Source organism: Euwallacea similis, unplaced genomic scaffold (assembly GCF_039881205.1).
Source record: "Euwallacea similis isolate ESF13 unplaced genomic scaffold, ESF131.1 scaffold_39, whole genome shotgun sequence".
Lineage (NCBI taxonomy): Eukaryota > Metazoa > Arthropoda > Insecta > Coleoptera > Curculionidae > Euwallacea > Euwallacea similis.
In genome coordinates this window covers 1-25,493 of record NW_027098664.1, presented here as the reverse complement: position 1 = coordinate 25,493, position 25,493 = coordinate 1, and the positions used below count along the sequence as shown (strand labels likewise).

Sequence of the window (25,493 nt, the reverse complement as noted above, 5' to 3'; positions counted from 1 at the left end):
CAAGCATCGGGGTGCCGCAAAAATCGGTCTCGACGGCGTCCGTCGGGACTCAAACGATCGGGACGGCTAATCCGAAATCGCGAGAGATTAGCGTCCAAACGGGCGAGGAATCGGCGGTGGAGCAACTCCCGTCGGAACGTTCGTACCAGGCCTGGAAGCAATGCGAATCCAGGACCTGGTCAAACACGGTGTTCGCGACCACGTCGGTGGTCATCGGGAACCCTCTGGATGACAATCTCCCAGAGGAAACAAAAGTCGTCTTCGTCGAACAAGACGACCGCGAAATGACTGAGAGTATTCAGTCTCAATTTAAAAGCCGCCACCCGGAACTCGCGCAACTGGATGATTTTGACGTCCTCGAGCAGGTCGTGAAAATCAAATCCAAAAAAGCGGATAAATCCTCAGGGCAGAGGATTATTAAAGTCAACGTCCCGGTCGGAGAAAGGGACATATTTGAGAAAATGGCCAAATTAAAGAGCGAATTCGGCCAGGAAAAAAAGCTGGCGATACATCACGTCAAAGGGATGTCGCTATCGAGCTTTAGGAAAATGATCCAGTTCATTTTCCGCGACGGGCCCGAGATCAGGATTTTCACGACCCGCTCGAAGACGTCAGAGGGAAAAACGCCTTCCCAATCCAAACGGAAAAACTTTGCGACGTACGCGATCGTAGTCAATAAGCAAAAGGAAAGCGCGGCCGATACGATCAAAAAAATTAATTCGTCCTTGGGTGGCAACACCAGCAGGGACAAAATTAAAACGATCAAGACCAACGGCGAGGGTAATTTAGTGATTACCCTAGACAAAGACGAGTCGGCGCTCGAAAAAATCGGTAGGGACATCGAAAAGTCCCTGGGCAAAGAAAGCGTCCGCCTCCTTAAGGAACGTAAGGAGAAAGCCTCGATTTTCATCAGAGGCATGGATGCCGCGGCCTCTAAACAAGAGGTGTTCAAGGGACTCAGATCGGTAGTCCCGGAACTTAAAGAGGCGGACGTCGCGATCGGGGAAATGCGCCCGTACGCGAGGTCCGAACAAGCGGTTACTGTGCGGCTCCCGGAGGAGCACGCAGTAAAAATTCTCGGGAGTCCCTTACGTGTGGGACTCGTGAGGTGCAAGCTGGAGCGGCACCTCAAAATCGATCGGTGCACGAGGTGTTGGGCGTACGATCACGCGACGTCCAGCTGCAACGGTCCCGACCGAAGGAAATGCTGCTTCCGGTGCGGAAAACCGGACCATCGGGGGAAAAACTGCCCCAAAAAAGAGGAGGACTGCACGTGCGTCCTCTGCAAAGCAAAGGGGCACTGGCCGGGGAGCAGTAAGTGCCCCAAATTTCGGGAAGCTCTCAACGGCGCGCGGGCGGCCATGAGGTCCGAACAACAACGTCGGGACCTCTTGAAGCGGCGCGAAACGGCCGCGGAAAATGACACGACGATCACGGAAGATCGCCAATAAAAAATCGGGGAAAACAGACTCCACTTTTCTTTTTCTTTAAAAAAAAAAAAAAAAAAGAGCGTACTTCCTAAAACCTTTTTTCTCGGCAACAACTCTATTCCTTCCGGTTTAGTTTTGTTCATAAATATTTGCATAAAATGAAAATCAAATTCAAAACGAAATTCTTGCAGATCAATGCTGATCGGTCGATAAATGCACACGACATGGCTTTCCTTGAAGCGGCTAAGCGAAATGTCGATTTAATTGTGGCCAGCGAGCCTAATAAAAATCTAATAAAAAACAACCCTAAATGGATGGGCGACAACTCGGGTGATGTAGCCATCTGGGCGAGAACCAACAATGCGAGGTTCTCGAAAGTAACGCGCGGAGACGGATTTATTGCACTCTTCGGAGAAGAGTATACAATAATTGCCGGATACATTTCGCCTAACTGCACAATGGAGCGGTTCGATCGATATTTGAACGACTTGCAACAAGTGGCTGCCGGCCGACACGGCGAATTAATTTTAATGGGCGATTTTAATGCCAAATCCCCGGATTGGGGCGCATCGATCGAAGATGCCAGGGGCGGGGCGTTGTCTCAGATGGTGGGGGCCCTAGAAATGGTGGCTCTCAACACGGGAGAACCCACGTTCGTCAGAAGAAACCAAAAAACGTGCATTGATGTCACGTTCGCGAGTCTGGGACTTGTAAATCACGCGACTGATTGGCAAATCCTAGAAAATGAGCCGTGTTCGCCGCATAAACACATATGTTTCGAAATTGGCAGCGTGACGGCGCGGAAAAATCGACTGTCTGGCTTTTACAAACCGGACAAGCAGAAGTTCGTGCAAGCTTTCGGAAATCTACTGGAACGTCGTCCCGAAGTGAACGGCGGAAAAGAGATTTCCAAGCTCATGAAAGACGCTTCTCGGGCGGCGCGCGCGGAAATCCGCAGCGCCGCAACGGGACAGTCGAATCCGTACTGGTGGACGGAACAAGTCGAACAAATGAGAAAGAACTGCATCGTAGTCAGACGTCGCGCGCTTCGCGCACGCGGAAATCCGAATGTCGCGGATGTCGAAAAGGAGGCGTCGTGGCAACGGTACAAAGACGCGAAAAAGTCCCTCCACAAGGAGATAAGCTCGCGGAAAAAAGCGAGCTGGACCGAATTGTGCACGCGACTCGACGAGGACATCTGGGGTGACGGTTATAAGATCGTCATGAGGCAACTCAAACCCGGAAATCCTTTCGAATTGACGGCAAAAAGAAAATTAGAAGTCGCGGAACACCTTTTTCCGCGAGGCCCCGGCCACATACCGGCAAAGATAATGCCAGTCGTTTTTACGCCTTTCTCGCAGGAAGAGGTAAAAGCGGCTGCTTGCAAATTAAAGAACGCAGCAGCCCCGGGACCCGACGGTCTGGGGGCGGAAGCGGTCAAATATAGCTTCGAAGCCTACCCGGACGTGTGGCTTCGAGTGCTAAATCAACTGCTGGAAAACCAGGAATTCCCGGATTCCTGGAAAATAGCCAAGCTAATCTTGCTTCTAAAACCGAACAAGAATAGCGAAGAACTGGGGTCGTACAGGCCTATTTGTCTGATCGATGCTGCGGCCAAGCTGTACGAACACCTCATCAAGACCCGTCTTGAGGAGGAACTGGCGGCGAAACATCCGCTGTCGGAAGTACAGTTCGGCTTCAGAAAAGGAAAGTCCGCGATGCACGCCATGGAGCGAGTCATAAAAGTGGCCCGCGACGCAAAAAATCAGCGCCGCGGAGAACGTTGGTGCGCGTTAATTACGTTAGACGTAAAAAACGCGTTCAACAGCGCTTCGTGGACGTGCATAATAAACGAAATGACGAGAAGAAATATCTCGAATTATTTAATAAACGTAATCAAAGATTATTTCACGAATAGAATCGTAAAAATAGACAAAGAGACCAAGTTCAACATGGCGATGGGCATACCGCAAGGTTCGGTGCTCGGGCCGCTGCTGTGGAACCTAATGTACGACCCCATCTTGGAGGCGGGGCGATCCGAGAGGACGACGCTCATTGGCTACGCGGACGACATTGCGCTCGTCGTCTGCGGCGCCGATAGGGCGGAACTAATCGGCGAAGCGGACGGCGCGATAAACCGTTGCGTGCAATGGCTGACCGACCACTCGCTTCGAATAGCCCCCGAAAAGACCGAAGCGGTCATTTTGAGCGGAAAAAGGTGCAGAAAGGATTTATTCTTTCTGGCGAGCGGCGTCCGAATCGAACCTCAAAAATCCATAAGATATTTGGGGGTCGATTTCGGGGAAAATTTGTACCACGCGCGTCACGTGGAAAACATCTGCGACAAAAGCCTAAAGAAATTAGGTCTACTGCAAAGGATCATGCCGACGATGGACGGTCCGTCCACGCAAAAGAGACAGCTGCTCTACGGAGTGGTACAATCGACGCTCCTCTATGCAGCCCCGATTTGGGGATGGATGAGGAGAATCAAAAAGTACGCGCACATGATGCTGAGCGTGCAAAGAAAAGCACTCCTGAGGGTCATCTGTGCGTATCGAACTGTATCCTTCGAAGCGGTACAAGTCCTAGCTGGCGTCCCCCCCATCGACCTCCTACTGGAAGAAAGGACGCTTCTCAGCGTCCTCCCGAGGGTCACGGGGGCGGACAGAAAATCAATGAGAAAGGAAACCATTCGGAAATGGCAGGAACGATGGACGAACCTAGAAGAAAAGGGCCAGTGGACTAAGAAATTAATCCCTGACCTGGACGTCTGGGTATCGTGCAAACACAGACGCCTAAATTTCTACCTAACCCAGGCCCTGAGCGGGCACGGAAGCTTTAGGGCTTTCACGCATCGCATCGGGAAAACCGAGCCGGAGTGCGAGGTCTGCGGGGTCGACGACACCGCGGAACACTGCATTTTCCAGTGCTCGATCCTCGAAACTCGCAGAAACGAGTTGCGCGAATGCGTGAACGCGCTAACTCCGAGTAATTTAATCGAGAAAATGCTCGAATCAAAAGAAAATTGGGACAGATGTAGCCGAGTCATTTCCGACATGGTCAAAGAAAAAGAAAGGGCGGAACGCGCCTCCCGTCCAGCATGATCCACGGACAAGTAGTCGGAAAAGCAATTGATCCGAAGGAAGTTATTTCTTCAAAATTTCGAAAAACGGTTTTCCAAGAAAGCAGTATGTTTTCTAAATCGTAACAGAAAAACTCCGCGCACTAGTTGCTCGGACAAAAGGGTCTTCTTTATTTGCGAATTCTTCTTGAAATTAATCCAGGCATCGCACGATCGGCATCGGACACAAACGAACTGTAATCCTGAAATCCGCGCGAGGAGCCGATGCGGGAACCTCCGGATGGGGGACAGTAGCCGAAGCTGGCCCGAGGAAAGCAAGGACCGAGGAACCGAGGGCCCTCCTCCAGTTCTTGGGAAAAAAGCCTCGATTTTCAGGAAAAACTTGGGTATTTTTCAGACAAAGCGGCGAGGAGAATCTACTTCACTGCAGCCGCGAAATCCGGAAACATCCCTAAGTAACGGGGAAAGTCGAAATTGCGAGGTCCTAGAAGGGGTCAAACTGGAACCAGGAACGACGCAACTCGAAGATCGAGCAACTAGGAGCTTCCTAAAATTCCAGGAAAACACTGCTGGACTTAGAAAAGCCGCGAGGTCGATTTTCTCACGAAAATCCTAGGAAAAGCTTTGATTTTTCAGGAATAACTTGCATTTCTTGGACGAAATGGTGAATGGAATTTATTCACTGAAACCACGGAATCCGAGAATACAGTCAAGTAAAGGGGAAAACCGAAATTGCAAGGTCCTAGATGGGGTCAAACTGGAACCAGGAACGACGGAATTCGAAGATTAAGCAACTAGGAGCTTCCTAAAATTCCAGGAAAACACTGCTGGACTTAGAAAAGCCGCGAGGTCGATTTTCTCACGAAAATCCTAGGAAAAGCTTTGATTTTTCAGGAATAACTTGCATTTCTTGGACGAAATGGTGAATGGAATTTATTCACTGAAACCACGGAATCCGGGAATATAGTCAAGTAACAGGGAAAACCGAAATTGCAAGGTCCTAGAAGGGGTCAAACTGGAACCAGGAACGACGCAACTCGAAGATCGAGCAACTAGAAAACTCCCCAAAATCCAGGAAAGCGAGGCAGGACCTCAAAAGCTGGAGTGGGCCAGAAAAAACCAGAGGACCCAGGCTTTCCTGAGCACGACGAGGCAAACTGGAAAAACGTCTTGGAGGAAGAATGCACTCGGCAAGTCAAGCGGGAAGTAGGGATTACAGGGAGTGGGTGAATTGATACGATTGGCGATGGGGAAAAAAAAAAAAAAAAAAAAAAAAAAAAAAATCTGGCGCTGGTTGATGGAAGAATTGGCAAAAAATAAGCAGGGGAAAGTCAAATGAAACCGCTTTCTTTTTCATTCTTCTTTCCGCGAATCGTATTTCGAGATGAACTACCGCGTCGGGATGCGAAATAAAGACACCGAAACCTTCGCCGGCATCGATGTTATATCCCTCGGGACGGTCCCGGGTCGGCGCAGGATACGTGAAGTCCGAGGTTTTTTAGTGGGTAGGCGCAGTAGGCGAATCCCACACTATCCAGCCGCCGCGACAACAGGCTGGATGTCTTTTGAAGATTTTTCCTCGAAAAAAAAAAAAAAAAAAAAAAAAAAAAAAAAAAAAAAAAAAAAAAAAAAAAGTTCAGGTTAGTTCAGGTTAGTTCAGGTTAGTTCAGGTTAGTTCAGGTTAGTTCAGGTTAGTTCAGTTCGGTGCGAACAAGCGTCAAGGAAAGACGTAGGCCAATCGCTCCGGCGTAAATCGACTCGTGGAAGCGGCTAAAGTAGTCCAAATTTTGTGTTTTTTGTGTCTACGGATAGCGCGAAACGAGTTCTTTACGAGGAACTACTTGTGCAATTTGTGCAGTTTTGTTTTTGTGAGTTACGTGGAGTTTTGTGCATAACAAAGTATCTGAGTAAGTCATAAAAATTCTTAATTGCCTAAAAAAGGTACTTGCTCGAACGCAAGGGCCATAAATCGTCCCTTTCGGGGCGCAAATCTTTTTCGGACACCAACATCTGGTGGCCATCTGTTTTTATTTTTTATTATTGCTTTCGTGGGTATTTCTGCTTTTGGCCTCGAAGTAATAAATCTCGCGAAACCCCCACAATGGATTCCATTGTGGAGGTCAATCTGCTGCATAGCAGCAGCGACGAAGAAGCCGCGGGGGCATGGATCCCGAAAAGGCCGCGGAAGCAGAGGTCCTCCCGGAAAAATAGCGGGACCTCCTCCAGCTCGGGGGAATCCTCGTCGGGAGAGGCGACGACACGGTGCGGGACCGTGAAGAAAGCCGCGAAAAAAGCGGAATCCCAGCAGGCGATTGAGGAGCTAAAGCTCCTCATTAACGCCATGTTCCTCGAAGGGAGGAACTTGATGGCTCTTATCAGAGCCAATCGAAATACGAAGCGCGAGATTAAGCAATCGGCGCGAAAAATCCAGGGCTTTACGGATAAGCTCTACGAGGGGGAGAAAATCTTCCTCAAACATGCGGCAAGCATCGGGGTGCCGCAAAAATCGGTCTCGACGGCGTCCGTCGGGACTCAAACGATCGGGACGGCTAATCCGAAATCGCGAGAGATTAGCGTCCAAACGGGCGAGGAATCGGCGGTGGAGCAACTCCCGTCGGAACGTTCGTACCAGGCCTGGAAGCAATGCGAATCCAGGACCTGGTCAAACACGGTGTTCGCGACCACGTCGGTGGTCATCGGGAACCCTCTGGATGACAATCTCCCAGAGGAAACAAAAGTCGTCTTCGTCGAACAAGACGACCGCGAAATGACTGAGAGTATTCAGTCTCAATTTAAAAGCCGCCACCCGGAACTCGCGCAACTGGATGATTTTGACGTCCTCGAGCAGGTCGTGAAAATCAAATCCAAAAAAGCGGATAAATCCTCAGGGCAGAGGATTATTAAAGTCAACGTCCCGGTCGGAGAAAGGGACATATTTGAGAAAATGGCCAAATTAAAGAGCGAATTCGGCCAGGAAAAAAAGCTGGCGATACATCACGTCAAAGGGATGTCGCTATCGAGCTTTAGGAAAATGATCCAGTTCATTTTCCGCGACGGGCCCGAGATCAGGATTTTCACGACCCGCTCGAAGACGTCAGAGGGAAAAACGCCTTCCCAATCCAAACGGAAAAACTTTGCGACGTACGCGATCGTAGTCAATAAGCAAAAGGAAAGCGCGGCCGATACGATCAAAAAAATTAATTCGTCCTTGGGTGGCAACACCAGCAGGGACAAAATTAAAACGATCAAGACCAACGGCGAGGGTAATTTAGTGATTACCCTAGACAAAGACGAGTCGGCGCTCGAAAAAATCGGTAGGGACATCGAAAAGTCCCTGGGCAAAGAAAGCGTCCGCCTCCTTAAGGAACGTAAGGAGAAAGCCTCGATTTTCATCAGAGGCATGGATGCCGCGGCCTCTAAACAAGAGGTGTTCAAGGGACTCAGATCGGTAGTCCCGGAACTTAAAGAGGCGGACGTCGCGATCGGGGAAATGCGCCCGTACGCGAGGTCCGAACAAGCGGTTACTGTGCGGCTCCCGGAGGAGCACGCAGTAAAAATTCTCGGGAGTCCCTTACGTGTGGGACTCGTGAGGTGCAAGCTGGAGCGGCACCTCAAAATCGATCGGTGCACGAGGTGTTGGGCGTACGATCACGCGACGTCCAGCTGCAACGGTCCCGACCGAAGGAAATGCTGCTTCCGGTGCGGAAAACCGGACCATCGGGGGAAAAACTGCCCCAAAAAAGAGGAGGACTGCACGTGCGTCCTCTGCAAAGCAAAGGGGCACTGGCCGGGGAGCAGTAAGTGCCCCAAATTTCGGGAAGCTCTCAACGGCGCGCGGGCGGCCATGAGGTCCGAACAACAACGTCGGGACCTCTTGAAGCGGCGCGAAACGGCCGCGGAAAATGACACGACGATCACGGAAGATCGCCAATAAAAAATCGGGGAAAACAGACTCCACTTTTCTTTTTCTTTAAAAAAAAAAAAAAAAAAAAAGAGCGTACTTCCTAAAACCTTTTTTCTCGGCAACAACTCTATTCCTTCCGGTTTAGTTTTGTTCATAAATATTTGCATAAAATGAAAATCAAATTCAAAACGAAATTCTTGCAGATCAATGCTGATCGGTCGATAAATGCACACGACATGGCTTTCCTTGAAGCGGCTAAGCGAAATGTCGATTTAATTGTGGCCAGCGAGCCTAATAAAAATCTAATAAAAAACAACCCTAAATGGATGGGCGACAACTCGGGTGATGTAGCCATCTGGGCGAGAACCAACAATGCGAGGTTCTCGAAAGTAACGCGCGGAGACGGATTTATTGCACTCTTCGGAGAAGAGTATACAATAATTGCCGGATACATTTCGCCTAACTGCACAATGGAGCGGTTCGATCGATATTTGAACGACTTGCAACAAGTGGCTGCCGGCCGACACGGCGAATTAATTTTAATGGGCGATTTTAATGCCAAATCCCCGGATTGGGGCGCATCGATCGAAGATGCCAGGGGCGGGGCGTTGTCTCAGATGGTGGGGGCCCTAGAAATGGTGGCTCTCAACACGGGAGAACCCACGTTCGTCAGAAGAAACCAAAAAACGTGCATTGATGTCACGTTCGCGAGTCTGGGACTTGTAAATCACGCGACTGATTGGCAAATCCTAGAAAATGAGCCGTGTTCGCCGCATAAACACATATGTTTCGAAATTGGCAGCGTGACGGCGCGGAAAAATCGACTGTCTGGCTTTTCCAAACCGGACAAGCAGAAGTTCGTGCAAGCTTTCGGAAATCTACTGGAACGTCGTCCCGAAGTGAACGGCGGAAAAGAGATTTCCAAGCTCATGAAAGACGCTTCTCGGGCGGCGCGCGCGGAAATCCGCAGCGCCGCAACGGGACAGTCGAATCCGTACTGGTGGACGGAACAAGTCGAACAAATGAGAAAGAACTGCATCGTAGTCAGACGTCGCGCGCTTCGCGCACGCGGAAATCCGAATGTCGCGGATGTCGAAAAGGAGGCGGCGTGGCAACGGTACAAAGACGCGAAAAAGTCCCTCCACAAGGAGATAAGCTCGCGGAAAAAAGCGAGCTGGACCGAATTGTGCACGCGACTCGACGAGGACATCTGGGGTGACGGTTATAAGATCGTCATGAGGCAACTCAAACCCGGAAATCCTTTCGAATTGACGGCAAAAAGAAAATTAGAAGTCGCGGAACACCTTTTTCCGCGAGGCCCCGGCCACATACCGGCAAAGATAATGCCAGTCGTTTTTACGCCTTTCTCGCAGGAAGAGGTAAAAGCGGCTGCTTGCAAATTAAAGAACGCAGCAGCCCCGGGACCCGACGGTCTGGGGGCGGAAGCGGTCAAATATAGCTTCGAAGCCTACCCGGACGTGTGGCTTCGAGTGCTAAATCAACTGCTGGAAAACCAGGAATTCCCGGATTCCTGGAAAATAGCCAAGCTAATCTTGCTTCTAAAACCGAACAAGAATAGCGAAGAACTGGGGTCGTACAGGCCTATTTGTCTGATCGATGCTGCGGCCAAGCTGTACGAACACCTCATCAAGACCCGTCTTGAGGAGGAACTGGCGGCGAAACATCCGCTGTCGGAAGTACAGTTCGGCTTCAGAAAAGGAAAGTCCGCGATGCACGCCATGGAGCGAGTCATAAAAGTGGCCCGCGACGCAAAAAATCAGCGCCGCGGAGAACGTTGGTGCGCGTTAATTACGTTAGACGTAAAAAACGCGTTCAACAGCGCTTCGTGGACGTGCATAATAAACGAAATGACGAGAAGAAATATCTCGAATTATTTAATAAACGTAATCAAAGATTATTTCACGAATAGAATCGTAAAAATAGACAAAGAGACCAAGTTCAACATGGCGATGGGCATACCGCAAGGTTCGGTGCTCGGGCCGCTGCTGTGGAACCTAATGTACGACCCCATCTTGGAGGCGGGGCGATCCGAGAGGACGACGCTCATTGGCTACGCGGACGACATTGCGCTCGTCGTCTGCGGCGCCGATAGGGCGGAACTAATCGGCGAAGCGGACGGCGCGATAAACCGTTGCGTGCAATGGCTGACCGACCACTCGCTTCGAATAGCCCCCGAAAAGACCGAAGCGGTCATTTTGAGCGGAAAAAGGTGCAGAAAGGATTTATTCTTTCTGGCGAGCGGCGTCCGAATCGAACCTCAAAAATCCATAAGATATTTGGGGGTCGATTTCGGGGAAAATTTGTACCACGCGCGTCACGTGGAAAACATCTGCGACAAAAGCCTAAAGAAATTAGGTCTACTGCAAAGGATCATGCCGACGATGGACGGTCCGTCCACGCAAAAGAGACAGCTGCTCTACGGAGTGGTACAATCGACGCTCCTCTATGCAGCCCCGATTTGGGGATGGATGAGGAGAATCAAAAAGTACGCGCACATGATGCTGAGCGTGCAAAGAAAAGCACTCCTGAGGGTCATCTGTGCGTATCGAACTGTATCCTTCGAAGCGGTACAAGTCCTAGCTGGCGTCCCCCCCATCGACCTCCTACTGGAAGAAAGGACGCTTCTCAGCGTCCTCCCGAGGGTCACGGGGGCGGACAGAAAATCAATGAGAAAGGAAACCATTCGGAAATGGCAGGAACGATGGACGAACCTAGAAGAAAAGGGCCAGTGGACTAAGAAATTAATCCCTGACCTGGACGTCTGGGTATCGTGCAAACACAGACGCCTAAATTTCTACCTAACCCAGGCCCTGAGCGGGCACGGAAGCTTTAGGGCTTTCACGCATCGCATCGGGAAAACCGAGCCGGAGTGCGAGGTCTGCGGGGTCGACGACACCGCGGAACACTGCATTTTCCAGTGCTCGATCCTCGAAACTCGCAGAAACGAGTTGCGCGAATGCGTGAACGCGCTAACTCCGAGTAATTTAATCGAGAAAATGCTCGAATCAAAAGAAAATTGGGACAGATGTAGCCGAGTCATTTCCGACATGGTCAAAGAAAAAGAAAGGGCGGAACGCGCCTCCCGTCCAGCATGATCCACGGACAAGTAGTCGGAAAAGCAATTGATCCGAAGGAAGTTATTTCTTCAAAATTTCGAAAAACGGTTTTCCAAGAAAGCAGTATGTTTTCTAAATCGTAACAGAAAAACTCCGCGCACTAGTTGCTCGGACAAAAGGGTCTTCTTTATTTGCGAATTCTTCTTGAAATTAATCCAGGCATCGCACGATCGGCATCGGACACAAACGAACTGTAATCCTGAAATCCGCGCGAGGAGCCGATGCGGGAACCTCCGGATGGGGGACAGTAGCCGAAGCTGGCCCGAGGAAAGCAAGGACCGAGGAACCGAGGGCCCTCCTCCAGTTCTTGGGAAAAAAGCCTCGATTTTCAGGAAAAACTTGGGTATTTTTCAGACAAAGCGGCGAGGAGAATCTACTTCACTGCAGCCGCGAAATCCGGAAACATCCCTAAGTAACGGGGAAAGTCGAAATTGCGAGGTCCTAGAAGGGGTCAAACTGGAACCAGGAACGACGCAACTCGAAGATCGAGCAACTAGGAGCTTCCTAAAATTCCAGGAAAACACTGCTGGACTTAGAAAAGCCGCGAGGTCGATTTTCTCACGAAAATCCTAGGAAAAGCTTTGATTTTTCAGGAATAACTTGCATTTCTTGGACGAAATGGTGAATGGAATTTATTCACTGAAACCACGGAATCCGAGAATACAGTCAAGTAAAGGGGAAAACCGAAATTGCAAGGTCCTAGATGGGGTCAAACTGGAACCAGGAACGACGGAATTCGAAGATTAAGCAACTAGGAGCTTCCTAAAATTCCAGGAAAACACTGCTGGACTTAGAAAAGCCGCGAGGTCGATTTTCTCACGAAAATCCTAGGAAAAGCTTTGATTTTTCAGGAATAACTTGCATTTCTTGGACGAAATGGTGAATGGAATTTATTCACTGAAACCACGGAATCCGGGAATATAGTCAAGTAACAGGGAAAACCGAAATTGCAAGGTCCTAGAAGGGGTCAAACTGGAACCAGGAACGACGCAACTCGAAGATCGAGCAACTAGGAGCTTCCTAAAATTCCAGGAAAACACTGCTGGACTTAGAAAAGCCGCGAGGTCGATTTTCTCACGAAAATCCTAGGAAAAGCTTTGATTTTTCAGGAATAACTTGCATTTCTTGGACGAAATGGTGAATGGAATTTATTCACTGAAACCACGGAATCCGAGAATACAGTCAAGTAAAGGGGAAAACCGAAATTGCAAGGTCCTAGATGGGGTCAAACTGGAACCAGGAACGACGGAATTCGAAGATTAAGCAACTAGGAGCTTCCTAAAATTCCAGGAAAACACTGCTGGACTTAGAAAAGCCGCGAGGTCGATTTTCTCACGAAAATCCTAGGAAAAGCTTTGATTTTTCAGGAATAACTTGCATTTCTTGGACGAAATGGTGAATGGAATTTATTCACTGAAACCACGGAATCCGGGAATATAGTCAAGTAACAGGGAAAACCGAAATTGCAAGGTCCTAGAAGGGGTCAAACTGGAACCAGGAACGACGCAACTCGAAGACCGAGCAACTAGGAGCTTCCTAAAATTCCAGGAAAACACTGCTGGACTTAGAAAAGCCGCGAGGTCGATTTTCTCACGAAAATCCTAGGAAAAGCTTTGATTTTTCAGGAATAACTTGCATTTCTTGGACGAAATGGTAAATGGAATTTATTCACTGAAACCACGGAATCCGAGAATACAGTCAAGTAAAGGGGAAAACCGAAATTGCAAGGTCCTAGATGGGGTCAAACTGGAACCAGGAACGACGGAATTCGAAGATTAAGCAACTAGGAGCTTCCTAAAATTCCAGGAAAACACTGCTGGACTTAGAAAAGCCGCGAGGTCGATTTTCTCACGAAAATCCTAGGAAAAGCTTTGATTTTTCAGGAATAACTTGCATTTCTTGGACGAAATGGTGAATGGAATTTATTCACTGAAACCACGGAATCCGGGAATATAGTCAAGTAACAGGGAAAACCGAAATTGCAAGGTCCTAGAAGGGGTCAAACTGGAACCAGGAACGACGCAACTCGAAGATCGAGCAACTAGGAGCTTCCTAAAATTCCAGGAAAACACTGCTGGACTTAGAAAAGCCGCGAGGTCGATTTTCTCACGAAAATCCTAGGAAAAGCTTTGATTTTTCAGGAATAACTTGCATTTCTTGGACGAAATGGTGAATGGAATTTATTCACTGAAACCACGGAATCCGAGAATACAGTCAAGTAAAGGGGAAAACCGAAACTGCAAGGTCCTAGAAGGGGTCAAACTGGAACCAGGAACGACGCAACTCGAAGATTGAGCAACTAGGAGCTTCCTAAAATTCCAGGGAACAATGCTGGACTTAGAAAAGCCGCGAGGTCGATTTTCTCACGAAAATCCTAGGAAAAGCTTTGATTTTTCAGGAATAACTTGCATTTCTTGGACGAAATGGTGAATGGAATTTATTCACTGAAACCACGGAATCCGGGAATACAGTCAAGTAAAGGGGAAAACCGAAATTGCAAGGTCCTAGAAGGGGTCAAACTGGAACCAGGAACGACGCAACTCGAAGATTGAGCAACTAGGAGCTTCCTAAAATTCCAGGAAAACACTGCTGGACTTAGAAAAGCCGCGAGGTCGATTTTCTCACGAAAATCCTAGGAAAAGCTTTGATTTTTCAGGAATAACTTGCATTTCTTGGACGAAATGGTGAATGGAATTTATTCACTGAAACCACGGAATCCGGGAATATAGTCAAGTAACAGGGAAAACCGAAATTGCGAGGTCCTAGAAGGGGTCAAACTGGAACCAGGAACGACGCAACTCGAAGATCGAGCAACTAGGAGCTTCCTAAAATTCCAGGAAAACACTGCTGGACTTAGAAAAGCCCCGAGGTCGATTTTCTCACGAAAATCCTAGGAAAAGCTTTGATTTTTCAGGAATAACTTGCATTTCTTGGACGAAATGGTGGATGGAATTTATTCACTGAAACCACGTAAACCGGGAATATAGTCAAGTAATAGGGAAAACCGAAATTGCAAGGTCCTAGATGGGGTCAAACTGGAACCAGGAACGACGAAATTCGAAGATTGAGCAACTAGAAAACTCCCCAAAATCCAGGAAAGCGAGGCAGGACCTCAAAAGCTGGAGTGGGCCAGAAAAAAACCAGAGGACCCAGGCTTTCCTGAGCACGACGAGGCAAACTGGAAAAACGTCTTGGAGGAAGAATGCACTCGGCAAGTCAAGCGGGAAGTAGGGATTACAGGGAGTGGGTGAATTGATACGATTGGCGATGGGGAAAAAAAAAAAAAAAAAAAAAAAAAAAAAAAAAAAAAAAAAAAAAAAAAAAAAAAAAAAAAAAAAAAAAAAAATCTGGCGCTGGTTGATGGAAGAATTGGCAAAAAATAAGCAGGGGAAAGTCAAATGAAACCGCTTTCTTTTTCATTCTTCTTTCCGCGAATCGTATTTCGAGATGAACTACCGCGTCGGGATGCGAAATAAAGACACCGAAACCTTCGCCGGCATCGATGTTATATCCCTCGGGACGGTCCCGGGTCGGCGCAGGATACGTGAAGTCCGAGGTTTTTTAGTGGGTAGGCGCAGTAGGCGAATCCCACACTATCCAGCCGCCGCGACAACAGGCTGGATGTCTTTTGAAGATTTTTCCTCGAAAAAAAAAAAAAAAAAAAAAAAAAAAAAAAAAAAAAAGTTCAGGTTAGTTCAGGTTAGTTCAGGTTAGTTCAGGTTAGTTCAGGTTAGTTCAGGTTAGTTCAGGTTAGTTCAGGTTAGTTCAGGTTAGTTCAGGTTAGTTCAGGTTAGTTCAGGTTAGTTCAGGTTAGTTCAGGTTAGTTCAGGTTAGTTCAGGTTAGTTCAGGTCCCTCCCGAGGTGTCTCCACCTTGACGTGGTGGGAGGGCTTGAGGGTCCCTGCGACCCCAGGAGCCATGCCGGTGGGTGCAACCGTGCCGGACGGGTCCTGGGAGAGGGACCGGACAAAGAGAGACACAACAAGAGGTACAATGAGTAGTGAGTTACAAAACATAGTACCCCAGGCGGGTGTCAGTCCCGCCACCGGTTCAGACCGGGTGCAAGCCCCGGTTGCCGGTGCAGGCCCCATGGATTCTGGGGGGGGCCAGACCCACTTTGCGTACGGGGAGGAAGGAAGGAGGCGCTCCATCGATTTGGTTTGGGATGAGGAAGAGGAAAGATCGGTTACAAGGAATAGGGGAAGGATGGAGAATGCGGTCGATAGAGTGAAAAGTAGAATACAGGAGGGGAGTAGGAGAACTAGGAGTGAGGATGACAGGAAAAGGAAAAGAGAGGAAGGGGAAGGAAGGTCTGTGTACAAAAGGAGGGAGAGCCCCGAGGTGTTTGTACTTTCGGAGTCTATCAGAGCAATTACGAGCCTGGTGGGCAACTTAAGGAAATACATCGAAAATAATACTAAAAAGGAAATAAAAGAGATCACTACAAAGTTAGAAAAACAAATAAGTAATATTAATGGAAACATAATAAGAGAATTCTTAGACAAACATAAATTTGAAGAAAACGAAAAAATACTGATAGACACAGAGGTACAAACAGAAGGGCTGGAAGGAATGGGAATCGGGATACAAGTAGGTGGTATGGAAAGGGTAAATAATTATGGGGAGTATCTGGAGCTGGTGGGAAGAGGATGGAGGGAAGAGGAGTATGAAAACACGGAAGTTAGGGAAGGGAACCCAGTGGACATAAGGGATGCCGGAACTAGGGTGGTGATCGTTGGGACAAAGGATGAAGAGACGGGGGGTGGAATACAGGGAGAATACGGTAGGAGATTTCCGGAGCTTACGGAAATAACAGGAAGTTTTGGGATATTAGAACAGAACAACAAAATTAAAATTGGGAGTGAAGTTAAACCGGTGAACAGGAAAATAATAAAAATGAAATTTAATGGGAAGGAGGAGGACTTGTTCAATAGGATGTTGGAACTGAGGAAAGAGACGGGGAATGAGGAAAGGATAGTACTGCACGAAATAGAGGAAGTGAAAACAAAAAGGTTAAGATTGATGGCGGAGGGAATCTTTCACGGTACGGAGACAAAAACAATAATATATACAAAGAGAGGGAAGGGAGAAAAAGGGAAACAAAAAAAAGAGAGGGGAACATATGCCTTAATAGTTAAAAAAAAAGAAACGGGAAAGTATATGGTGGATGTTGAACAAACAGTAGGGACGATAAAGGAAACAATAAAGAATTTTGAAGAAAATAAGGAAGTAAAGGGAATAAGAACCACAAGGGAGGGAGAAGTGTTGATTTTGATGGGCAAGCAGGAGGATAGTGTAAGGGTGATAGAAAGGGCAGTGCGGGAGAGAATGAGGACTGGTGTGAGGATGGTAGGACCGGGGAGGAAGAGTGTTGTAATACACGTGAGGGGAATGGATGCTACGGCGACCAGGGAAGAAGTGGTGGAAGCCATAAAGGAGAGAATACCTGAGGCGAAGGATGGAGAAATAGTGGTAGGGGAAATGAGGATAAACTGGGGGGACACTCAGGCAGTGACGGTTACGGTGGGGGAAAAATTGGCGGAGGCGTTGTTGAGGGAATCATATATTAGGATCGGGTACAATAGATGCCAAATGGAAAAAAGACTGGAAGTGGAAAGGTGTTTCAGATGCTGGGGACTGGACCATGTGGCGAGGAATTGTAGGGGAGAGGACCGCGCGCGATGTTGCTTCGCGTGCGGAAGAGAAGGACATTTAAGACAGGAGTGTAGGGAGGAGGAGAGGTGTGTGAATTGTGGGAAGAGTGGACATAGGACGGTATCGGGAAGATGCGAGGTTTTTAGAAGGGCATTGGCAAGGGCAAGGCAGGAGGAAAGTAATAGGAGGGAGAAGGCACCGCCTCTGTCTACGGGAGGAGGGGCGTAGCCAAAACATACCACCCCCCCCCTGAAGTAATGCCTAACGGCGGTTCCGGGGGGGAATCGGGTGAAGAGAGGAAGGGGGTTTTAGTGGGTAGTCGGCATTTTTTGCTGTACACCGGAGCCCCACACAGCCAGGTCGATTTACCAACAGAACATCAATGGCCTGGCGGAAGTGCGTAAATGCATTTCCCCTACCTCTATAAAAAAAAAAAAAAAAAAAAAAAAAAAAAAAAAAAAAAAAAAAAAAAAGGTTAGTTCAGGTTAGTTCAGGTTAGTTCAGGTTAGTTCAGGTTAGTTCAGGTTAGTTCAGGTTAGTTCAGGTTAGTTCAGGTTAGTTCAGGTTAGTTCAGGTTAGTTCAGGTTAGTTCAGGTTAGTTCAGGTTAGTTCAGGTTAGTTCAGGTTAGTTCAGGTTAGTTCAGGTTAGTTCAGGTTAGTTCAGGTTAGTTCAGGTTAGTTCAGGTTAGTTCAGGTTAGTTCAGGTTAGTTCAGGTTAGTTCAGGTTAGTTCAGGTTAGTTCAGGTTAGTTCAGGTTAGTTCAGGTTAGTTCAGGTTAGTTCAGGTTAGTTCAGGTTAGTTCAGGTTAGTTCAGGTTAGTTCAGGTTAGTTCAGGTTAGTTCAGGTTAGTTCAGGTTAGTTCAGGTTAGTTCAGGTTAGTTCAGGTTAGTTCAGGTTAGTTCAGGTTAGTTCAGGTTAGTTCAGGTTAGTTCAGGTTAGTTCAGGTTAGTTCAGGTTAGTTCAGGTTAGTTCAGGTTAGTTCAGGTTAGTTCAGGTTAGTTCAGGTTAGTTCAGGTTAGTTCAGGTTAGTTCAGGTTAGTTCAGGTTAGTTCAGGTTAGTTCAGGTTAGTTCAGGTTAGTTCAGGTTAGTTCAGGTTAGTTCAGGTTAGTTCAGGTTAGTTCAGGTTAGTTCAGGTTAGTTCAGGTTAGTTCAGGTTAGTTCAGGTTAGTTCAGGTTAGTTCAGGTTAGTTCAGGTTAGTTCAGGTTAGTTCAGGTTAGTTCAGGTTAGTTCAGGTTAGTTCAGGTTAGTTCAGGTTAGTTCAGGTTAGTTCAGGTTAGTTCAGGTTAGTTCAGGTTAGTTCAGGTTAGTTCAGGTTAGTTCAGGTTAGTTCAGGTTAGTTCAGGTTAGTTCAGGTTAGTTCAGGTTAGTTCAGGTTAGTTCAGGTTAGTTCAGGTTAGTTCAGGTTAGTTCAGGTTAGTTCAGGTTAGTTCAGGTTAGTTCAGGTTAGTTCAGGTTAGTTCAGGTTAGTTCAGGTTAGTTCAGGTTAGTTCAGGTTAGTTCAGGTTAGTTCAGGTTAGTTCAGGTTAGTTCAGGTTAGTTCAGGTTAGTTCAGGTTAGTTCAGGTTAGTTCAGGTTAGTTCAGGTTAGTTCAGGTTAGTTCAGGTTAGTTCAGGTTAGTTCAGGTTAGTTCAGGTTAGTTCAGGTTAGTTCAGGTTAGTTCAGGTTAGTTCAGGTTAGTTCAGGTTAGTTCAGGTTAGTTCAGGTTAGTTCAGGTTAGTTCAGGTTAGTTCAGGTTAGTTCAGGTTAGTTCAGGTTAGTTCAGGTTAGTTCAGGTTAGTTCAGGTTAGTTCAGGTTAGTTCAGGTTAGTTCAGGTTAGTTCAGGTTAGTTCAGGTTAGTTCAGGTTAGTTCAGGTTAGTTCAGGTTAGTTCAGGTTAGTTCAGGTTAGTTCAGGTTAGTTCAGGTTAGTTCAGGTTAGTTCAGGTTAGTTCAGGTTAGTTCAGGTTAGTTCAGGTTAGTTCAGGTTAGTTCAGGTTAGTTCAGGTTAGTTCAGGTTAGTTCAGGTTAGTTCAGGTTAGTTCAGGTTAGTTCAGGTTAGTTCAGGTTAGTTCAGGTTAGTTCAGGTTAGTTCAGGTTAGTTCAGGTTAGTTCAGGTTAGTTCAGGTTAGTTCAGGTTAGTTCAGGTTAGTTCAGGTTAGTTCAGGTTAGTTCAGGTTAGTTCAGGTTAGTTCAGGTTAGTTCAGGTTAGTTCAGGTTAGTTCAGGTTAGTTCAGGTTAGTTCAGGTTAGTTCAGGTTAGTTCAGGTTAGTTCAGGTTAGTTCAGGTTAGTTCAGGTTAGTTCAGGTTAGTTCAGGTTAGTTCAGGTTAGTTCAGGTTAGTTCAGGTTAGTTCAGGTTAGTTCAGGTTAGTTCAGGTTAGTTCAGGTTAGTTCAGGTTAGTTCAGGTTAGTTCAGGTTAGTTCAGGTTAGTTCAGGTTAGTTCAGGTTAGTTCAGGTTAGTTCAGGTTAGTTCAGGTTAGTTCAGGTTAGTTCAGGTTAGTTCAGGTTAGTTCAGGTTAGTTCAGGTTAGTTCAGGTTAGTTCAGGTTAGTTCAGGTTAGTTCAGGTTAGTTCAGGTTAGTTCAGGTTAGTTCAGGTTAGTTCAGGTTAGTTCAGGTTAGTTCAGGTTAGTTCAGGTTAGTTCAGGTTAGTTCAGGTTAGTTCAGGTTAGTTCAGGTTAGTTCAGGTTAGTTCAGGTTAGTTCAGGTTAGTTCAGGTTAGTTCAGGTTAGTTCAGGTTAGTTCAGGTTAGTTCAGGTTAGTTCAGGTTAGTTCAGGTTAGTTCAGGTTAGTTCAGGTTAGTTCAGGTTAGTTCAGGTTAGTTCAGGTTAGTTCAGGTTAGTTCAGGTTAGTTCAGGTTAGTTCAGGTTAGTTCAGGTTAGTTCAGGTTAGTTCAGGTTAGTTCAGGTTAGTTCAGGTTAGTTCAGGTTAGTTCAGGTTAGTTCAGGTTAGTTCAGGTTAGTTCAGGTTAGTTCAGGTTAGTTCAGGTTAGTTCAGGTTAGTTCAGGTTAGTTCAGGTTAGTTCAGGTTAGTTCAGGTTAGTTCAGGTTAGTTCAGGTTAGTTCAGGTTAGTTCAGGTTAGTTCAGGTTAGTTCAGGTTAGTTCAGGTTAGTTCAGGTTAGTTCAGGTTAGTTCAGGTTAGTTCAGGTTAGTTCAGGTTAGTTCAGGTTAGTTCAGGTTAGTTCAGGTTAGTTCAGGTTAGTTCAGGTTAGTTCAGGTTAGTTCAGGTTAGTTCAGGTTAGTTCAGGTTAGTTCAGGTTAGTTCAGGTTAGTTCAGGTTAGTTCAGGTTAGTTCAGGTTAGTTCAGGTTAGTTCAGGTTAGTTCAGGTTAGTTCAGGTTAGTTCAGGTTAGTTCAGGTTAGTTCAGGTTAGTTCAGGTTAGTTCAGGTTAGTTCAGGTTAGTTCAGGTTAGTTCAGGTTAGTTCAGGTTAGTTCAGGTTAGTTCAGGTTAGTTCAGGTTAGTTCAGGTTAGTTCAGGTTAGTTCAGGTTAGTTCAGGTTAGTTCAGGTTAGTTCAGGTTAGTTCAGGTTAGTTCAGGTTAGTTCAGGTTAGTTCAGGTTAGTTCAGGTTAGTTCAGGTTAGTTCAGGTTAGTTCAGGTTAGTTCAGGTTAGTTCAGGTTAGTTCAGGTTAGTTCAGGTTAGTTCAGGTTAGTTCAGGTTAGTTCAGGTTAGTTCAGGTTAGTTCAGGTTAGTTCAGGTTAGTTCAGGTTAGTTCAGGTTAGTTCAGGTTAGTTCAGGTTAGTTCAGGTTAGTTCAGGTTAGTTCAGGTTAGTTCAGGTTAGTTCAGGTTAGTTCAGGTTAGTTCAGGTTAGTTCAGGTTAGTTCAGGTTAGTTCAGGTTAGTTCAGGTTAGTTCAGGTTAGTTCAGGTTAGTTCAGGTTAGTTCAGGTTAGTTCAGGTTAGTTCAGGTTAGTTCAGGTTAGTTCAGGTTAGTTCAGGTTAGTTCAGGTTAGTTCAGGTTAGTTCAGGTTAGTTCAGGTTAGTTCAGGTTAGTTCAGGTTAGTTCAGGTTAGTTCAGGTTAGTTCAGGTTAGTTCAGGTTAGTTCAGGTTAGTTCAGGTTCCCCCCCGTGGTGTCTCCACCTTGTCGTGGTGGGGGGGCTTAGTACGGCCGTCGGGCTGCCGACTCTTGCCGGGAACGGGAGGAGGCGGCGGACCGGGGAGACGTAAAACAAAGAGAGGCACAAAAAACCATGAGGATGAGCGATGAGGGTAATATTGTACCCCAGGCGGGTAAAAATCCCGTCGCTGGCTCCGACCGGGTGAGAGCCCCGGTGGCCGGCGCTGCCCCCACGGATTCTGGGGGGGGGCACTCACGCTTAACCCGTACGCGGAGACAGTTCATGGAGAGGCGTCCTTCGGACCCCTCCATGGGCTACTTCAGCGTGCGAGGAAGTGACGAGGAGGTGACGATGACGACCGCGACGACGACTGGGACGAAACGAAAGGTGGGAGACACGTCCCCTCTCTCCGGAGGAGGGGCGTATAAGAGGAAGGAGAGCTCGGAGATTCTCACCATCATCGAGGCCATAGGCCAGATTGAGATGCTAGTCACCGAGCTCGAGGGGAAGATTGAGCGCAATACTCAACGGGACATCAAGGAGATCACGGGGAAGATGCGCAAACAGACTGACTTGTTCAACCGGAACATCGTAAAGCAGTGGCTTGACGAGCACCGGTATGAACAAGTGGACAAAATGACAATGGAGACGGACACGAAGACTGACGGACGAACTGGACAGGGGGAGGGAAAAGAGGGGAGAGGCTGCTCTACTGCCTCGGTCGGTTGCCAGACCGAGACGGAGGAGCAGATGAGGGGGGAACTCCAAAGACTCAGGATCGGACAGCTTGTCAAAGACGACAGGCTGTCCGATGCTCTGAAGGAGCAGTGGGACGCGGGGATGTATACTGCCACCGAGGTCCGCCAAGGGGATCCGTTACAACACGGGTACGGGGCGGATCTGGGTGTCATTGTGGGGGCGGAGTCTAGCCCTCTCAGGGGGAGGGTCCTTCAACTCTTTCCGGAACTGGGAGAGCTGGACGACGCCGAGTGTGAAGGTTGGGGGGAGGGCGTTCCCTTCTTGCGCCAATCGTGCACGATGCGCAGGAGGGGGGCGCTCGAAACTAAGGAGAGGCACGTGTTCTTCAAGAAATTGAAGAGCACGGGCCCAAGAGAAGTGTTCGGAGCACTCCGGGCGCTTTTCATAACAATGGAGAGGGAGGGGAGAACTCGAGTCGTTATCCCGATGGTTCCTGGGGCGAACCCCTGGGAATTTAGGCGTCTGGTCGAGATGGCGGCCATGGATCGGGATGACGGCCTGACGGTAATTGTATATACGGGGAAGACAGAAGGGGGTGCCGTCCCTCCTGCGCCCGTCCAACGGGGCGGAGGTAGAAGGGATGAAGAGGTGGTGTTTGTCTCGAAAGAGAAGGGCGCCACCTACGGGGAAACCCTAAAAAAGGTGCGCGCGCTGGTGGCGGAGAGCCAGACGCAAGTGGACATTGGCAGCGTTAGGGAGACCCGCAACGGCGAGCTCCTCCTGGTGCTGCCAAAGGGGGGAGAAAAAGAGGGGGAAGAGATCCGCTCCATCCTCGACCGGGGATTGGGGGCGGGGCGGACAAGAACGGGGCTTGGATCCAGGTCCGTCACCTTCCGGGTGACGAACCTGGACGCCATTGCGACCGGAGAGGAGGTGGTAGGGGCGGTAGCTTCCGCGGCCGCGCTTGCGCCGGGCCAAGTCAAATTGGTCGGCTTGCGCAAAAGCTTCGGAGGCTGCCAAACCGCCACCCTTCGAATCATTGGGGGGGACGAGGCGGTGGGCAGGGCCCGGAAAGTCACCGAAGTCCGGGTTGGCATCAGCAAATGCCGACTAAGGGAACTGAGAGACTCCGGACGCTGCTACCGCTGTTGGGGCGAGGGCCATAAGGCCGGATCATGCAAGGGCGTGGATAGGACACGCCTGTGCGCCAGATGCGCCAAGGAGGGGCACAGGGCCGCGGAGTGTAAGAACTCCCGGTACTGCCCCCTCTGCGATGCGGACGGCCACAGCGCGGGTGGTCCAAACTGTGGGGGAGGAGCCAAAAGGGCTATCAAGTCCGCGCCCTTGCAGGCGAAAACAAATAGGAAGGGCGACCGCTCTACCTCTCCGCCTAAGGGCGGGGCGGGGGAGAAGGTGCCCAATAGGGGTGCAACGTCTGGCCCTCCCTCCTCGGGAGGAGGGAGGAAAAGAGAAAGGGATAGAGGTGCGCGCGTGACCCGATCTTCCTCTCCGCCCAAGGACGGGGAGGAAGAGAGGGAAAGAGAGTGGGAAGACACACGATCCCTCCCTCCTCCTGAGAGGGGGAGGGATCGGAGTGCGGAAAGTGGTTGCCGCTCCCCATCCTCCACCGAGGAAAGGATGGAGCCCGAGGAAGAGGCAGAGTGCGCCGATCAGCCGGGACCGGACGGCGGCGACGCGGAGGACTAGGCAGGTGAGTTGTGTGCGCGTGTGTGTGCGTGTGTCTGGATGAACGAAAGACTTGTGTGTGTTGCGAATGAGTTGTGAACGAGGTCATGGCTCCGGATATCAGAGAACTCAGATGCCTCCAGATTAACCTGGACAGGAAACGGGTGGCTACCGACCTACTGCACCAGGTTATCAGAGAGAGAGGCGTCGACGTTGTACTGGGACAAGAACCGAACAAAGCGGCGGGAAATGAAATCCGGGATCGGTGCGATGACGCTTTCATATGGCTAGCCAACCATGTGGAGGCGAAGTCAATCCATAGGGGGCGGGGATTTGTGGCCGTGGAGCTGGGATGGCTTACGCTGGTTTCGGCGTACTTCTCGCCGAACAAGGGGAGGGCACAATTTGAAGCCTTTCTCAGCAGGTTAGAGGGGTACGTGCGGGGTCTGGACGGCAGGAGGGTTCTCATTGCTGGGGACCTAAATGCTAAGAGTGGGCGTTTCGGCTCCCGGGCGCGGAATGCCTACGGCCTGTTACTGGATGAGTTTTTAGACGCGGGTGAGTTCTCCCCCCTTAATCATGGAGGGGAGTGGACCTTCGGGAACCGGAACGGGAGGTCACTGATTGACGTAACTATGGCTGGTGCGATTGCGTCAGGCATGGTCGAAGAGTGGCGAGTGGAAAGTGAAACGGAGAGTGGGAGTGGGCACCGGTACGTCTCCTTCTCCATACGAGGAGGAGGAGGGGCACCAAGAGCCGATTCACAGGGAGAGAGTAAGAAAGGTTGGATAGTGAATCCTAGTGGATTGGAGAAATTGCGGCAGTACGTGGCGGACAGAAGGGGCACGGACGTGGCTGATGATCCAGAACGAATAGTGAAGGAGATCAGTCACGTCTGCGATGAATGTCTTCGCAAGAAGAATGTCGGTCGAAGTGGGACGCGAAAGGCTGCGTACTGGTGGAATGAAGAGGTTTGCAGAAAAGAGGAGAGAGTGTGTGAGGGCCCGGAGACGGGTTACGAGAGAGAGAGTTAGGCGTGATGCAAGCGAATGGGAAAGGGTAGAGGAGGAGCTGAAAGAGGCAAGAAAGGCCCTCAAGGTGTCCTAAGGAATGCAAAGAGGGAGTCGTGGAGGAGGTTGTGTGCTGACCTTGAGTCGGATGTCTGGGGTCTGGGGTATAAGATCGTGGCCGGGAAACTTGGACACCTCAGGAAAAGCCACCTCCCAGAAGCAGAAATGCTTCGGGAAGGTGGACGAGCTGTTCCCGACGAAGGAAAGAGTCAGATGGGCTATAAGGGAACCTGGAGGCGAGACGTGCCTCGGGTTACGGCGGAGGAGATCCGCCGGGCGGTCGGGGAACTCAAGAGCCGCAAGGCTCCAGGGTTGGACGGGATACCGAACGAGGTCTTGAAGCTATATCTTGGGGCAGTGCCCCAGGGTATGGCCGGCTGCGTTAATCGCATCTTGACCTCGGGCGCGTTCCCCAAGGCCTGGAAGAGGGCTCGACTGGTCCTGGTGGAGAAACCGAAGCGAGATCCGGACGCGGAGCCCAGCTACCGGCCCATCTGTCTTATTGACGGACTCGGGAAGGTGGTTGAAAAGGTGATCAAGACCAGACTGCTGGAAGAAGCGACTGCACGCGGCATGATTTGCGAACGTCAGTTTGGGTTTCTGAAAGGCAGGAGCACCATGGACGCCATGCGGGCGGTCATGCGGATAGTAGAGACGATCAGGGGGAAGAGTTACACGCACGCGGGCTTCTGCGTTATGGTAACAATCGATGTTAAGAACGCGTTCAACACGGCACCGTGGGACCTCATCGTCGAGGTGATGAGGAGGTCACACGTGAGCAGGTACCTGATTGACA

At 49.0% G+C, this 25,493-nt stretch overlaps 1 protein-coding gene across 1 annotated transcript; it reads left to right on the top strand.

Moving 5' to 3' along the window:
• The first annotated feature begins 23,734 nt into the window (after window positions 1–23,734).
• LOC136418859 (uncharacterized) lies at window positions 23,735–24,661 on the top strand. Its single transcript, XM_066405084.1, has one exon. The coding sequence runs from the start codon at window positions 23,735–23,737 to the stop codon at window positions 24,659–24,661; it is 927 nt and encodes a 308-aa protein (XP_066261181.1).
• The last annotated feature ends 832 nt before the right edge of the window (window positions 24,662–25,493 follow it).